The sequence below is a fragment of the Elgaria multicarinata genome, chromosome 2 (assembly GCF_023053635.1).
Source record: "Elgaria multicarinata webbii isolate HBS135686 ecotype San Diego chromosome 2, rElgMul1.1.pri, whole genome shotgun sequence".
Classification (NCBI taxonomy): Eukaryota; Metazoa; Chordata; class Lepidosauria; order Squamata; family Anguidae; genus Elgaria; species Elgaria multicarinata.
Genome location: NC_086172.1, coordinates 15517282 through 15535038, shown reverse-complemented (window position 1 = coordinate 15535038; position 17757 = coordinate 15517282). Strand labels below are relative to the sequence as shown.

The 17757-nt window shown below is 41.9% G+C and overlaps 1 protein-coding gene across 13 annotated transcripts in view; it reads right to left on the bottom strand.

The window, feature by feature from the left end:
* The window catches only part of PCBP3 (poly(rC) binding protein 3), a 64058-nt gene extending 46959 nt beyond the window's left edge, over positions 1-17099 (bottom strand). For 6 of the 13 annotated variants that reach the window (XM_063118550.1, XM_063118557.1, XM_063118552.1 and 3 more), the window contains exons 1-7: positions 17031-17099; positions 16394-16417; positions 12061-12093; positions 10832-10948; positions 7961-8092; positions 6645-6773; positions 1578-1652 (exon numbers count right to left, since the gene is read on the bottom strand). In XM_063118550.1, coding sequence (XP_062974620.1) covers positions 1578-1652; positions 6645-6773; positions 7961-8092; positions 10832-10948; positions 12061-12093; positions 16394-16417; positions 17031-17099 — 579 coding nt within the window. Of the gene's footprint in view, positions 1-1508; positions 1653-5455; positions 5459-6623; positions 6774-7960; positions 8093-10831; positions 10949-12060; positions 12094-16393; positions 16418-17030 lie in introns of all 13 variants that reach the window. The other 7 variants (XM_063118546.1, XM_063118545.1, XM_063118549.1 and 4 more) reach the window with 4 other exon arrangements.
* Positions 17100-17757: the final 658 nt, after the last annotated feature.

The window sequence follows — 17757 nt, the reverse complement described above, 5'->3', positions numbered from 1 at the left end:
TCTTGTGTTCTGAGTACCAGGTTTGACAATTGAAACTGTGAGATTTTTTTTTAATTTCACTTAGATGCTAATGTACCATTACATTCTCCAAATGAAATTGAGATTAGTTCAGATTTTAATATTATTGAAATTAAAACATTGTCAGGACTGGGTAATACAAAAATAATAATTAAAAAAATCAAATAGAACCCTGTGCACTGTGAACTTCTTCTGTAGTCAATACAAAGATACCTTTGTTGAACTAAAATGGTTATTCAATACTATTTAGAGTGTAAACGTTTACAGTGCAATCCTATTCATTTCTACACAGAGATTAGTTCCAGTCACTTCAATGGGGCTTACTCCCAGGTAAATCGATACAGGATTGTAGCCTCAGAGATATTTTGAGATCTGATTTATGCTTTATCTATCTTGTTATGTCTGCTTTGTACTCCTTAGCATGCTTTTGTGTAATTTGCTTAGTGCTGAAATGAATAAGATAAAGCTCTCAGAGCACCACCAGCATCCGACTGAATTGCATACCTAAGAGGTGCAGCACTGTGATTAAGAACTTTTCTATATGAGGCATTTATTGTGCGCTCATGGTTCTTTCCTGATACTTGTTTATGGGCTTTTTGGACAATGCCAAGATCCTCCAGTTTGCTTCTGTTTTTTAAGAACACTTTCCCCGGTCTTTTTTTTTAGACTGGGGGAAATGGAGTATTATTTCTGAAAGCAAAAGAAAATGCTTGTGTAATTGTGTTATTCTGCTCTAGCATAGTGCGACCTAGCAGAAAAGCAGGAAAGAAAACACTTTTTCAGTAGAGCTCAGAACTCAATTCTGCGATGAAACCAAGAGTAGATGCAGTGGATCAAGAGCCTTGTGTTGAAAAGCTCTAAATGCCAATATAGGTGATATAAAGCACATTCTGCAGTCCAGAGAACGTGGCCTCGTTCAGAGGATCCCCTACCCTGATTTTTTCCTCCTGTGGATGGGCAGCAAGAACATGCCCGTTCCCCAGGCACCCAACTTGCTCGTTCCACCTCGACAGCCACCAGACACCCATGCTTGTATAGACCCAAATCGCATGGCCAATTCCCAGATTCTACCTAAGAACTTTTGTTATAAAGTGGCTTATACGTACGTAATCAATCAAAACTGAGCTATCGGTCTTGTGGCTGGATTTTACACACACATAAACCCATTCAGATATTATGGCCAGGAATGGAAGCATAGCAGGACAAATGTGCTCTCTGGGCTTGGGTGGGCCGGTGTATTCTTTTCTTTAATGTTGTACTTGGGGAGAATTTGGCGGGCCGAGGGGGGGGGCATTTTCTGAACCAGGCTGCTGCCTGTTAGCCTTAGCTGTGATAAATAGTTTTCATGCTTGTTAACCAATGGAGGAAGCAGCTACACCCAACATTTATCAGTTCTGCAAACAAAGAGCTTTGAGTCCATTTGCTTTGGCACAATGTGAACGGGATGACACCATGCAAGTGAAAAGGCGAGAAAACCTGAGTGCACTAACGGGCAGCGGCTGGTGCTGCAGTAAAAGGCTGAGGTTGGCAGTTGAGGCTGCAAGCGGGTCGGCTCTTACCTGACCACCTGCAAAAATGACAGGGGTGGAGGCGGGCTTTGGGCGATAGGGAATGGTGGCACCTTTCGGTGGGGACTAGGAAAAGGGGACAAGGAGAAGGGAGAGAGAACATTAGACCCAATTTCCTGAAACATTTGCAAAAAGAGTTAGAGAGCAGCCCAACACTTAAACGTTCAAACCATACTGCGGAATAACTTACAGCGCTATAAGTCTACCGTGCTCCATTTACAATTAAGAGTCACTAAATAAAAACTGAACAGAGAAAAATGATTGATAATAAATAACACATTGCATTCCTTCTCTCAGTAATCCTTGCAGTAACCCTGAACTTTACATGGTGGGTAGTGGTCCAGAGGGGCATGGCCCTACTTGCAGTGCTACATTCTAGCAATTCAGAACTGAGGTGAGATTTGCTCTCGGCCTGTCTGTCTCACAGCAGTCCTGTGCACGTGTAGACAGAAAGAAGCCTGACAGTTCTCAGTATCTCCCAGACACCCATGTTGCCTGCGGAATGCTGGGAGTTGTAGGACTTATTTCTGTCTAAACATGCATAGGACTGTGCACTCTTAGTCATGGTGTCACTTGTGTTCTCAGAATTTTATTTCTCTGAAGGTTTTACTTTAAAGTCTTCTTGGCTTTATTTAGTTTGACAGCTCCTTCACATCTCAATGGCCCTGTTCAGACAACACACTAAGCCATGGTTAGTCTGCTAATCTTTTTGCAGCAAATGGCAGGTGAGCATGTTTAAACCATGGTTACGTAGCTACAATGCTTGGGAATAGTTCACACGACATGCTTGGTCATGGATCACACAGCAGACTGAGCCATAATGTTTAGCTCAAAATGCTTAACCACAGTGGCTTAGCGTGTCATCTGCACAGGGTCTATGTATTATTAACATAAGAATGCCCACGTTTAAAAAGTGTTATCTTTAAGATGAAAACTTGGTCTCCATCATCCACATCTTCACCTCAAAATTCCACATAACGGTCACCCTGAAAAGTATTCAGAAGCTTCAGCAGATGCAGAACGTTGCCAGCTATCTCCATATAGGATGAATAATGGGGGAGCATATTACACTAATAGCCTCCTGCGGTCCTCCAAGCACAACTCAAAGTGCTGATCTTAACCTATGAAGCTCTCAATGGCTTACACTCACCTATTGCCTTGTGCCAACCATTTCTTCCATGTAATCTTTTAGATCAATAAAGGTGTATTTTTCATGCATGTAGTTTTCAGAATTGTACAATATACTTGCAAACCATTTTATATGTCTACTCCACATCCCCTTTATATGTTATTTATTAAGTACTAATAAAAATGACTATCATACCCATCAATATCTGTACCAAAGTGAGATATGTTTACGAGACTATGGCCATAGCTAGACGGGCTGATATCCCGGGGATCGTCCCTGTGCGCCCACATGACGCACAGGGGATCCCGGGAACAGGGAGGGATGATCCCTCCCTTTCCCTGGGATATCACCCTACCCTTTAGGCATGGTTTTTCTGGGGTCTCAGGATGATCCTGAGACCGTGGAAAGTGTGGCCCACTGTCACGGTTTGTCCCGGCTCCTCGCCGTTGCTCGCAAGGAGCCGGGAACTGTGCACAGGGCACAGAGCTCCTCAGGAGCTCTGTGCCCATCAGGGGTGGGATGTGGGGAGTGAGTAAATTATTATTTTTTTAAAAAAACTTACCTTTGAGCGCACGAGCGCTCCTTCTGTTCTTTCATCTGAGGCCGTCGCACGCCACGTGTTAACAGAGGGGGAGATCTCATGATAAAAATATCGTGAGATCCTCACCCCTCCGTCACGCTAGTCCCATAGGTCTAGCTGAGGCCTAAGTTATGTTTTTATGACATCTCTTGTTTGTTTTGGATAAAAGATATTTTTCATGGCTGCCAGAGTCACCAGCCCCAGATCCACTGCTCTGAATGTGCTTCTCTGGTGTAACAGTACAAACCGTTTAGCCTTAAGTCTGTCTTTCAAATGCAACCCTTGGCTGAAGAATTAATGCCCCATTTTGTTGGATTGTAATGCCAGTATATTAAAAGTTTGTTTCTACAGTATCTTGTTGTTCCTAACTACCACCTCTTCCCAGGAGGTGAATATAACTTGGTAAGCCCATATTATACAGTACTCTATTAAATCTCTGTAGTTCTCATGAGGGGACAACTAGGAATACCCGTCAGTGGGAAATCTGTTAAATTCAAGCCCAACACATTTCCAAAGCATGTCTATTCTGGTGAGTGAAGGCAGACTGAATCAGCTTTTGTTTGTTTGTTTCTGGGAAGGAAATCTTTGCAGATTTTGTTTTTCCTGAGTTCTGCCATTTGCACAAATTGGGATTTGTACAAATTGGGTTTTGAGCAATTTTTAAACTTTTTTTGGGGTCACAGTTCAGAAAAATTTCCACGCTGAAAGGTTTATTTAACGTTCAGTCTGTACCTTGTGAATCTGTAGTAAAAAAATAACCACTTACTCATCTGAAGTGTTGAACTGACACATTTGGGCCCCCTGATTCAAGTTCATGCATCCTTGAGTCTTAAACAAGAGTTTTTAACACAGATAATATATGAGCTGCAAAAGGGCGGGGAGAAGGCTAGATCTATAACAAAGGCACTTGCTTGAGACCCCTTCCTGACCTGTAAACCCTGCCCCTCCATTGCTCAAATTACAAGTTGCACAAATCATAATTTGAGCAAATGACAGGAGGAATGGAGAAATGCACAAATTGACAACATTAAAAAAAAAAAGGAACCTGCGTATTAGCTCAACTCACTACTGAATGAGTTGGCACCTGCAGGGGAAAATAGAACAAAATCCACAGGGCTGAGCTAGAAATAATCCCACAAACAAAATCCTCTCGCAACCCTAGTGACAACCTGTTGTTGATGATGTTTTCCAGCACCAAATGGATCCCAATAAATCCTTAGCATTCATTTCTGGTGAATTAGACTCAAGGCATGAAACTGCATTAAAGTAGGGACAGAAGAAATGTCTAATTTCCGTTGCGTGGCCCTGATTTCTTCTCCCACATGCTCCATGCAGCCTGGCGAGATCGGGGCCAAGTTTCTGGGCTTCTCAGATTTCTTCCTAATCCTTATTATCTCACCACAGAGATTTCTGATGCTGCCAGAATATCCTGTTCAAATGCATTAGTGAAAACATTCTTCAGGTGTGTGTCATGTTATTGCTGTTGTGTTTAATCATATATTTATATCTCAAATCAATACACAAGTAAAGGGGGCATAGGGATTGACAGAGTGTAAAACATGGAAGATTTCCCCTTTCATCCAGTTTTACCAGTTTACCAAATTAATGATACCATGTGTGGCATATTCAAGCATCAAATGCACTTGATGGCTACTCTCCAGTTTTGCAATTCTGTTCCACTGTTTGAGCTAATTTTTGAAGGTTATTATGGTTAAGCCTGGAGGGAAGTTAAGATTTGAATGTTTTTATAATCAGATAGATTTTACTCAGTATCAGTGCAATCCCTTTAGATTGTCTGTCCTGTGCTTTTGCGACGAAGAAGGAAATAAATCTGAAACTGTAAGTAAATAATTTTTTGACGGTATTTACGTCTTTTTTGTTTTCCATAATAACATGCCAAATAGTTCCACTTTTGAATTTCCATTGAAAATCTAAGGGTGTGAAAACGATGGACAGAAGCTTTCCAGTGGTAAAATGGAGATACAGCGTAGCTCAGTGGTAGATCCTTTGCTTGGCTCTCTGGTTTAGAAAAAGCTCTTAGAAAGTAGGTTTGGGGAAAACTTTTCTGCCTCAGGCCTTGGAGAGCTTCTGTCAGTCAGAGGCAACAATATTGGGCTAGATAGATTAGTCATCTGACAATATAAGGCATGTTCACCATACTTGCTTTTAATGGGGTAGGGGATGGTCAATTATCAGTCCTCTGGAACACCGAGGGCCTCACTTTAGAGAACAATTCTAAATACCCAGTGGGGTTCTTGGCAGTGAAATGCATGTAGGGGAGATGTAAAATGGAATTCTACAATGAAGGAGGCCCTGGCAAGCATTATAGACCGAGATAGGCTCTGACTTACACTGAAGGGCTGTTTAATGATATGACAAGAATGGAAATGCTGAAAATGAAGTGAACCAATTTCCACGCTGAAAGGTTTATTTAACATTCAGTGTGTACCTTGTGAATCTGTAGTAAAAAAATAACCACTTACTCATTTTTAGTATCGGGGCAACCTACTCTTGACTTCAATGGGATTTGAGTTTCTTGGGGTTGCCCCTCCTCCTTCTGCAACCAAAGAACCACCTCCGAAAAACAGTACCAGCCTGATTTCTTCAACATCCTTTTGTAAATATCAGTCAAATTGCAAGCTCTACATATTCTGGGATTCTCACTTCTTGTTTCTAGTTTTTACACACACACACACACACACACACACACACGTAAAATCAAAGCAAAATTGCCTAGTACATTTTGAGCAGAGTTTTGTGTTTTGTGTGTTTGATAAAACTGTACTCTGAAATCAACTGATATTTTCTCTGAAAGTATATAAAAAGATTAACAGAAACAATGGACAAATATGATGTTGGAAATATCTATTAGGGATGAAGAGTACATGTGATATAGGGAGATTAACGAATAAGAATAATAGAAGTGATGACCTTATTAGTCTATTTCATCAAGAGTGCCACTTACTTCTTGTTTACATTGGGTTTTGGAAGAATATAATTGTTTTATAGCCAAGCGCCATAGGCATGTTCCACTTCATGTACTTTGTATACAAGGGCTGTGGCCATTGGGCATTGCACAAAAAATTACTTTGGCTCTTCTGACTGTTCTACAGTATCTCCTCTGTCTTTACACATGGCTGGCTATATTACGTCAAGTATTCTTGGAAACATCTTATCACTCATGTCATTCAAAGATACTTTAAAACCATGATTAGCTGAACGCTTTGGGCAAGAACCTATAACAATATAAAACCATGATAAAATTCTGAATTACAAGAAATATAGATTATCTGAGTTTTCAGTAATTTTTTATCCCTGTATACTTTACCCCTATTGTTACAGATTGTACCTCCAACATCACCACACAGATCTGTTTGACACATTGGATAATGGCATCGGGGGTCCCTGAGATGGTCACTGCCCTCTCTGTGGAATTGGGCAACATGTCCCCGGCCACTTGAACCTGAGCACCTGTTGACTGGAGAAAGACAGGAAGGAAGGAAAGAAGACAGGAAGAAAGTAAAAATATAGAAGAACAGCTTTATTAGTTCTCTGCAGGCAACAAGAAATTGGGAGATAATCAGCGTGTGTTGAAAAAAGTGAAGAAAAGGGCAATTAAAATGATCAAGGAGCTGGAGCAACTCCCCTACAAGGAAAGGTTACAACATCTGGGATTGTTTAGTTCAGAGGGGCGAGAGAGTGGAGACATGACAGAAGTGTACAAAATTATGCAGGCTGTGGAGAAAGTGGTTAGGGAGATATTTTCCTCCTCTCATAAGACTAGAACCCAATTGGTGGGAGATTCAGGACAGATAACAGGAAATACTTCTTCACACCACACACAGTTAAACTACCGCAAGATGTGGCGATGGCCACCAATTTAGATTGGACAAATTCCTGGAGGAGAAGCCAATCAATGACTACTAGTCCTGATGGCTATGTGCCACCTCCATTATCGGAGGCAGTAGGCCTATGAGAAACAGGGGTGAGAGGTTGCTGTTGTATTCATGTCCTGCTTGGGGGTCCCTGGTGGAAAGCTGGTTGACCACTGTGTGAACAGGGTGCGGGACTAGATGGACCTTGGTGTGATCCAGCATTAGGGCTCTCCTTATGTGCTTCTGTGAGGAATGACCAGCAAAAGCCATTTTCCCATTCAATGACAAATTATCTCCCAATTGTTAGATATCTGGCCAGGGAGAACAAAAGAACAATTACAACCATAATGTCTTATTACCTTTAACACACTGATTTGATGTGTTATTTTAGTGTTAAAGTATTAATGACCATTTGCCCTGCAATGAGATGGCAGCTATGTCTCTTCTCTACAATACACATTTAGGGGATTATTTCTCCAATAATCCAGACATTTTTTGACACAAGAATAAACACTACCTAAACTAAGCTATGTTTTAGTTATTTTATTTTATAATTTCTATGGTGCAATTCTTTGCCAGCAAAATTGAATTGGCTTGTATCAAGGCCATTTTCTATGACAATGCTTCAGTTTTACTTGTCAGCATCCCTGAAGAAGTTCCTGGCTCTAACCCTTACTTAGTGATGGTTTCCTGTATATGATGTTGTTCCAAGTGGAGAATTTGCAAATTGGTCTTCCCATCACTCCTCCTAGAAAACCAGTCTTGTCATATAAGAAAACCACAAGCTTACCTCCCTGATTTCCTTAATCTTGGAGCCTCCTTTACCAATCAGTGATCCACACTGGCTAGCTGGCACGACCAACCTTAGTGTTACTGGTGGCTTACTAGTAGCTGTGCTGTTGCTCATAGAGTTAATTATATCCTAAGACAGAAAAAAAGAAAGATGCTTTGTGATATAAAGCTCTATCCGAGGACCATTTCATTGCATGCTTGATCCTGGGCACTCACGGAGTTTGCTCAAGTCTCGCCCATGATGTAGCCTGCCTCCCACGCCCCTTCTGGCCTTCTGGCCTTCCTTTCACGACAAAAAAACCCTCGTAAAGTCCGATGTATTTTTAAACATGGAATAGCTGCTCTCTCCTGCTATGTGCAGGAGAAGCAGCACCATTAGAACAGCGGACTCAGTGGGCCTCATGCTCATTGTGTACTTCTGTTTTTGAAAGAGGAAATAACTGAGGAATGAAAACAAGGGCGGAGAAGTGACGGTAGGGGGCGTGTCCCCCCCCCCCACGGTGTGATGGAGCTTATAGGTACATACGTGCTACCTTATTACAAATGAGGCAGACATTTTATGGCATTCTTAGATTGTCTCTCCTGCTTAAGTTGCTTAGGCAAGAAGTTGAACATTGGCCCACACTTGCACACAAGGCTGAACTGGATCTCCCCACCCCCCACCCCCCAAAAAACCTCATGGCTTGAATCTCCAGATTTAAGAATAAAGAAGATATTCAGTTAAATCTCACAGTAGATTTCAGGGTAGAAATTTTCACAGAACCATGGGGAGGAGTGTAGGAAGAAACACTTCACCCTCAAACATCTTTAAATGTGACTAGCAAAAACAAAACAAAAATGCACCTCCCCCACCCCCAATCCTTCTGGTTTTGTTTTTCAGGTTTCCTCCTTAGGGGCAGCTCTGTAAGGTCTGACATGCCATATAAATTAAATCCCCCAAAATACAGGGGGGTAAGCAAATCCTTTTATGAAAATCCCAAAACTGCAAAGGCAGCTCTTGTATGAATGCACGCACGCATGCACATGCACACACACGCGCACGCGCACACACACACACTGTACCCATCTATCTGAAATTTGGTGAGATGCATCCCCTCAGAAGAGGAAACAATGTCTGCAAATTTTATCGACTTCTGGCAAGAATTTTTTAAAACAACTATTGGCTGTTTCCTTTATATGTATCAAAATTTTAAGGCTGTATGCTGTATGTTCAAAACCCCTGCAACTATTTGTTGGAGGTTTGGCAGATATCATCCTCTCTGAAAGGGATGCTATGCTTAAAACATTCATCCAATTCTGTCAAAATGCAAAAAGGTTGTAACCATTTGTGGTTTTCCCAAAGTTAATCAAAGGAGAGGCACAACGTTTTGTATTTCCAAAAGCAAGATTTTTGGCTTGGGCTTGAGTAAAATTGGGCAGCCTTTGGGCGCATTCAGACGACACAATTGTCAACTCCATGGCTGCCTATTTAGGAGGTACTCCCCATGAGACATCATAATCATTGACCGTGCGTGGACTATTAACACGTGGTTAACTATTGTAGCTGATCCCCACCCTCCACAACCCCCTCCTTGCCCTCCCACTGAATGGCAGTGCTGCTTCCCATTAGAATCCCCTTTGGTGCTGGGTCACCCCACTGTCAGTACCTGGTGGCATGCCTGCTCCGTTGCGTGGCCATGCTTCTGGGGACGTACATGTCCTCTCCCTGGGTGGGGCAGGGCAGCTTCCCTCCCCAAGCCGTTCCCCCGTTCCCGTGCAAAGGATTGCTCCCCTAAAGCTACAGGAGAGATGCGTGCAAAGCGGGGCGGCTGCAAGCACCGCCTCCGTAGCTTTAATCCTCAAGGGTTTAGTCCCCATGGGGGAGGGGTGGAACAGCCTTTCCTGTAGCTTGAAACTGTGGCCCATGTGTGGGGCTTTGCCAGAGGGGAAAAGAACAGAAGCTGGCAGAGGTTGGGTGCCGGTTTGGCAGCAGGGTTATTTCCCAGGAGCACAAAAGTGCTGAGTGAATGGGAAGGTCAATTGGACTCTGCAGCGGCCCAGGAGGCCGGAACGGGGCGAGAACTGCCACTTGCAGAACTGGTCCACCTAAAGCCCGTAAAGGCATTGCATTGCATGCACAGCTCAACCATCCTGACATCCCCAACCACCCACACCTGGTAAAAGTAGATTTTGCAGTGGAGGGAAGTTAGTTGTCAATTATCAGGACTGGGAATGAATTTTACCTGTTTTCCAATTGGCAAACAAGTGTCCTTCCTCAATGCAAGACTGTACCCTGAGTAAATAAGCTGATCTATACTTAAGAGTGGAGTCTTGGCTTATGGATTGTATTGGTTGTGTCACAACTTTGTGGGTGTGACAGTTCAATTTGGGAAGGGGAGCAGGATTGGGCTCCCTGGTCCTCTGTGGTGGGGAACCCCTTAAGGGAACTTGGGGATGTGGCAGCAAGACAAGGCCAGCACAGTGGCTCTGAGCTTGCCTCATCAACAGTGGAGGGAAAGAGGTTCACATTAGTGGTGTGTGCTGAGGCGGGCCCCTGATTTTGGTATCCACCATCAATGCTACTGGCAGGTGGGCAGGAAGGAAAATCGGACAGCAGCCATGCTGTCCTATGGCTGGATCCACACCCTATGCCTATGCCAAGCCTATTCAGAGGTGGTCAATTGAAACTCATTTAACTTGGTATATCTGATTTGCTCCTTTCATCCATTGCACAGACACAATTAGACACTGCACCACACAGACACAATCCTTCTGGGCAGTTCACAAATCTCACAATATTTGCAATCAGTTTTTGGTCGACATACATGCCCTTCATCAACAATTTGCTAATCCAGTAACTTCATGTAATATTGTTAACTAATTTTCTTACCTCCTCAAATTTGTAAGCAATCATGGCAAAAGCTTTGAAGATGGCATCTGTGGGGCCTGTAATAGTCACAATTCTCTCTGGACAATTTCCCTCTGAGATATTGATTCGTGCTCCACTCTACAATGGAGAGATCACATCTTATCATACATATAGAAGCTGCATAGAGTTTATTCTTTCCTTGCACATTTAAAATGGATTCTTCTTCATATTTAATTATGACCTCTACACATATTCTACCTTGGAATAATAAAAATGCTTGTTAAGAAAGAAAAAGTCAAACCCATCGGTATGAACAGAATAATCTAGTGCAGGGCACGCAAGTTGTGATCCACTAAACTGAATGCGGCAAACAGCCAGGCATTATTGGCCCACAAGTCCCGTCCCACCATAAGTCTTGTTTTTGCCTGGGAGTGGTGTCGAGGAAATCAAGCTGGGTGGTTCTTTTACCTAATGCCCACAGATATAGAAAAATGGATCTATAAAACATTAGCCCTATACATCATAAAGTTCATAGCTTCCTGCTTAATTAAAACCTATTTTTAATGTTGCGCTTGCTGTCACAATTCAGCTGATGCTGAAACCACATGTCATAAAACAGTTAGACAGTTAAACAGATAGTAGGATATTTTTTAAGGCAAGCTAACCACAACTAGGAAACAGATGGAGATGTATTTCCTGTAACTATTGTAATACCCATTATAGTATTCTAGTCAGAGAAGTACTTGAACTCTGTATATGCCTAGGTGCTTTGCTTCTCATTCGTTATTGTATTGCAGAGCTGTATTATGATTGGTGGGAAGGTTCTGCCATTGTATCTGAGGGGACCTGACCCTATAAATATGTTAACCTTTCCTGAAATTGTTGGGCAGTTCCTCAGACTGTCACCCTGCAGCGCTGCTTGTAATAAATTTTCTAACGAGAGAGAAATTGTGTCTTGAGAGTCTGTGACCACCACTCAGCGAACCACAGGGACCCGTGATTTCGGGTTCCACCACAGCGAGGAGGAGTTGGCTTTTGTTACAGGGGAGCTTGGTTTTTCCTTCAGGGGCCATGCCACTGCAAGGGCTGCATAAATATCATCCCTAATGAAAAAAATACAACTGTCCACAAACACAAACATATTTCCTCTCCCCTTTTTTAATGTTATTCAGGAATCTGCATTTTTAGACCTGTTGTATTCATTTCCATATTACATTTTGTGGAATCATCATGAAGGACTGGACGCTCACCTCTTCACGCATCTTTTTCACTGTTTCTCCTTTCTGAAATAATGTTTTAAAAGAAAAACTGCTGCAGTAACATTAACACTTTGAAACAAACTTAACAGAAACATCGTCAAATATTTATATTATCTTTATCTAATTCTTTATATAAATTTCGTATTATTTTTGCTTCAAGAGGAATTTTAGCACAGCTTTGCTTCAAGAAGAGGTTTTACTGCCTTGTCCAGTATCCAGGGAAAATACGGATAAAGCACTGCTTATACACATAATCAGCCTAGATTTAAATTTAATGAGTTTATTTATCTCCTATACAACAGAGGGATGTGATAATTTCAGTACTAAAAAGTAAACCCTTTCCCCCCCAAATAGCCAACTTAAATCTATTAAGGCAGTTCTAGACAGACCTTTCCTGATTACTGTTAGATAGATTTTTTAGAGACCAATAAATCATGTACCCTCTACATGATTTATTGGTCTCTAAAAAATCTATCTAACAGTAATCAGGAAAGGTCTGTCTCTAGTCACTTTTACAATAGGTAAACCCCGCTCCTACAGATCACAAATTACACTTTTACTGTGTAGTAAGTAATGGAAACACCCATAATTCTGCACATCACTATACTGTACTCCTTCAGAGGCTACTACTACCATACCTGAGGCAGAAAATAAAATTATAGAATAATAGAATTATAGAATAGCAGAGTTGGAAAGGGCCTATAAGGCCATTGAGTCCAACCCCCTGCTCAATGCAGGAATCTTCCTTAAAGCATACCTGACAGATGGCCGCCCAGCTGCCTCTTGAAGGCCTCAAGAGCCCACAACCACCCTAAATCATTGGTTCCATTGTCGTACTGCTCTAACAGGAAACTGGCTTCCTGTAACTTGAGCACATTATTCCGTGTCCTGTACTCTGGGAGGTTGTTCTCTGTGTGACAACCTTTCAAGTATTTGAAGAGTGCTGTCATGTCTCCCCTCCATCTTCTCTTCTCCAGGCTAAACATGGCTAGTTCCTTCAGTCTCTCCTCGTAGGGCTTTGTTTCCAGACCCCTGATCATCCTTGTTTGTTTGTTCATTTGTTTATTACATTTATATACCGCCCCATAGCTGAAGCTCTCTGGGTGGTTTATAAAAGTTAAAAACAGTGAACATTAAAAAGTATACAAAATTTAAAACCATCAAAACAACAGTATAAAACAACAGTATCCATTTTTAAACAACAGTTCTGGGGTCCATTAAAAAACAAACTTAGCGTTGTTAAATGCTGTTAAAATGCCTGGGAGGAGAGAAAAGTCTTGACCTGGCGCCGAAAAGATAACAACGTTGGCGCCAGGCAAGCCTCATCAGGGAGAACATTCCATAATTGGGGGACCACCACTGAAAAGGCCTCTCCCTTGTTGCCATCCTTCGAGCTTCCCTCGGAGTAGGCACTCGGAAGAGGACCTTAGATGTTGAGCGCAGTGTACGGGTAGGTTCATGTTGGGAGAGGCGTTCCGTCATGTAGTGTGGTCCCAAGCTCTGTAAGGCTTTATAGGTTAAAACCAGTACCTTGAAATAGGCTCGGAAACATACAGGCAGCCAATGCAAGTGGGCCAGAATCGTGTTATATGTTCGAACCTTCTGGTTCCAGTTATCGATCTGGCCACCGGATTTTGCACAAGCTGCAGCTTCCGAACCATCTTCAAAGGCTGCTCCAAGTAGAGGGCATTGCAGTAATCTAATTTGGAGGTTACCAGAACATAGACAAGTGAAGCCAGGTTATCCCTGTCCAGATAGGGGCATAGCTGGGCCACCAACCGGAGCTGGTAGAAGGCACTCTGTGCCACTGAGGCCAACTGGGCTTCAAGAGACAGAGATGTTTCTAGAACTGTTGAAAAAAAGGTTGGAGGGAGAAGCACCAAAACTATGTACAAAAAGAGGGAGAGACTAGCTCTGGTGCTGGTGAGGTCTTTTAATTATTATTTTTCATGTTAAAAAAGTTTTTTAAAAAAAATCTCAGAAAGCCCAACGTGGGAGAACTGTTGCCATCCTCTGAACCACCTCCAGTTTGTCTGTGCCTTCTTGAAGTGTGCTGCTCAGAACTGGACACAATACTTAATACAATACCCTAACCAGTGCTGAATAGAGGGGAACCATTACCTCGTGCAGTTTGGAAGCTATACTTCTATTTATGCAGTCCAAAATCACATTTGCTTTTTTTGCAGCCATGCCACACTGTTGGCTTATATTCAGCTTGTGATCTACAACAATTCCAAGATCCTTCTCGTTTGTAGTATTGCTGAGCCAAGTATCCCCCATCTTGTAACTGTGCATTTGGTTTCTTTTTCCTAGGTGTAGAACTTGGCATTCATCCCTATTAAATTTCATTCTGTTGTTTTCAGCCCAGTGTTCCAGCCTATCCAAATCACTTTGAAGTTTGTTTCTGCCTTCCAGGGTATAAGCTATCCCACCCAAATTTGTGTCATCTGCACATTTGATCAGCGTTCCCTGCACCTCCTCATTGATAAAAATGTTGAAGAGCACTGGGCCCAGGACTAAGACCTGCAGTACCCCATTCATTACCATCCCCAGTTTGATAAGGTACCATTGATAAGAACTTTTTCAGTCCAATTCAGTAGCCAACTGTGGATCCACCTAATAGTTGTTCCATCTAGCCCACTTTTAGCTAATTTATTAATCAGAATATTAATGGGCACTTTGTAAAAAGCTTTGCTGAAGTCAAGATATATGACATCCACAGCATTCCCACAGTCCACAAGGGAGGTTACCCTATCAAAAAATGAGATCAGATAAGTCTGACAGGATTTGTTCTTGACAAATCCATGTTGGCTTCTAGTAATCTCTGCATTATTTTCAAGGTGCTTACAGACTGATTTCTTTATTATATGCTCCAAAACTTTCCCAGGGATGGATGTCAGACTGGCTGGTCTGTAGTTCCCAGTTTCCTCATTTTATCCCTTTTTGAAGATAGGGACAACATCAGCCCTCCTCCAGTGATCCGGCACCTCACCCATCTTCCATGATTTTGCAAAGATAATAGACAGTGGTTCTGAGAGTTCTTCTGCCTGCACCTTTATTACTCTAGGATGCAGCTCATCGGCCCTGGAAATTTGAACTCATTCAAGGAAATTAGGTGTTCCTTGACCATTTGTTTCTCAATCTCAAACTGCAATCCTGCCCCTTCAGCTTGTACTTCACTTTTTCCAGGAGAAGACTGAGCCAAAGTAGGAATTGAGCACTTTGGCCTTTTCTTTCTCATTTGTTATCAATTTGCCATCCTCATTAAGCAGTTGAACCACCATTTCTTTCCTCTGTCTTTTACTATTCATGTATCTGAAGAAAGCCTTTTTATTGCTTTTAGCATCCCTCTCTAGGCTCAGCTCATTCTCAGCTTAAGCCTTCCTGACGCCATTCCTGCACTTCTGTGCTACGTGTCTGTACTCTTCTTTTGTAGCCTGGCCTTCCTTCCACTTCCTATATGTATCGTTTTTTGTTTTTGGCTCATCTCTAAGCTTTTTGTGGAGCCACATTGGTTTCCTCTGTTGTCTTCTATCTTTTCTCCTCGTTGGCATTATTTGTAATTGTGTTTTTAAAAAATCCTTTTTTAAAAATGCCCACCCATCTTGGACTCCTTTTCTCATTAGGGTTACTTGCCATGAGACCTTAACTTATCATAGTTCTGAGTTTATTAAAATTAGCTTTCCTAAAATCCAGAGTTCGTGTATGGCTACACTCAGCTTTTGCTTCCTTTAAAATCAAGAATTCAAGATTATTATTATTATTATTATTATTATTATTATTATTATTATTATTATGATTATTATCCAAAGCTTTCTGGGTTGTTTACAAAAAGTATGATGTGGTCACTTTCCCTCAGACTTCCTGTACCTCTCACTTTATCCTCTAAGTCGTCGCTATTGGTCCGTATCAAGTCAAGGATAGCCAATCCCTTCATTCGCAGGAGGTAGTTCAGCTGAATGGCCACCTCTCAGAATTGCTTCAACCGCACCCTACATTGCAGAGTGTGCACTGAGCAGGGGGTTTTACTCAAAGATCTCCAAGACTTCTCCTAACTACGATTCTGTGATTCTGCTGCCCCTGGAAATATAGATATGTGTGTGGAAGAGTATTGGCATAGAGTTCAATGCGAAAATGAAGAGGTTATTGCTTAGGAAGGATGGGGATGGCTGAACGTACACATAAAAGTCCCACATGAATCTCATGTTTCACCAAACTACACCCTGTGGTTTGTGTATACTCAAGAATCAGCTAGAAAGGGAGGGGGAGAAGAGCCTCCCCCTCACATGTCAATATAAAAGTATTAAATTGAATAAGAAATTACCTTCCCGATGATGCTTCCAACTTCCTGTATTAAAATAAAAAAAATCAACACAATAAGAACAGTCATCCATAAAACATGTTATTGACATTGCTGATGGTACACTTGGCTTGATCAATTGGCAATCTCAATCATATGGACCCATACAGAGAAAATTATTATAGACAAGATGATGCCATAAAGAACATGGAAGCATTAGCTTGGATCCAAAGAAATGTTTTAGAAGTGTGGAAGGGGCTCAGCCTGACAGGGATAGACAGTTCTGGCCATCCACTTCTTCCTGTGCTGATAGGCAGTAGGGAAAGCCTGAATATTTTAGCAAACACATCTGGATCTAAACACATCTGGGATCTCAAGGCATTTATTTATTCATTGCATTTATATTCTGCCTTTTCCTTGAAGGAGCCCAAGGTGTTGTACGTGATCTTCCTGCTCCTCATCTCAAAACCACCTCCAGACATTGGTCGGAGAGTTCTGTAGCCTCACTGAGATGAGCAGATGGAAATGAAATGCAGAGCAATGTGTCATCCACATATTGATGACATTTTTGGATGACTTCGCTCAGAGGTTTCATGTAGCTATTAAAAAGCCCGTGGGACAAGACAAAAAGATTGCAATATCACAATTGCCCACCACTCACCTTCCCATGCATCAGTAGCCGAATTGTGAGAGTCACATTCAGGCCACCTTCAGAGACTTTAGATTCCATCTTCTATTGTAGTGTGGTATGGTTAAAAAGTAGGATGGTAGGAGACCAGAGAAAATATAGAAGTACCTCCGCAGGAGAGGATCACCTGCAAAAGGAACAAATCAGTGCTTATTTTGTTAATTCTGTACAAAGCTGAAAATGTTTTCAGTCTCTGACCCTTAAGAGAATTTGACACCATGTAAAACTGTTAGTGATTTATGGAAAGACACTGTAGGGTTCACACTGCCCCTGACTCTTCCTTGGTGATATGTTCTTCCTTCCATCTACTTTTTGAGTCTCAGCTCATCAGAGAACTCCCTGTGCAGCAGCTTCTTTGAATAGCTTCTAGCTGTTTTTCCTTCTCATGGGAATAGTCTGTGATTGCACCATCAGTATTTCAGTTTTCAGAGCTGTCACCACTCTTGAACCACTTTTTTTCTAGCCATAGGATCCCACCCAAATCTTCTCTGAGCTTTTTGAAATTGACTTTCTTAAAGTCTAAAGTACACCTCCAAGTAAGCTCAGTTTTCATAGCCATCTCTATCATGAATTCCATGATGACAAGGGCACTTTCCCCTAAGGTTCCTGCCACTTTTACTTCATCTTTCATTTCTCTGGTTAAATGTAACAGGAGAAAATGTAACTTCATAACATGAACTGAAAACATAAACGTAACATG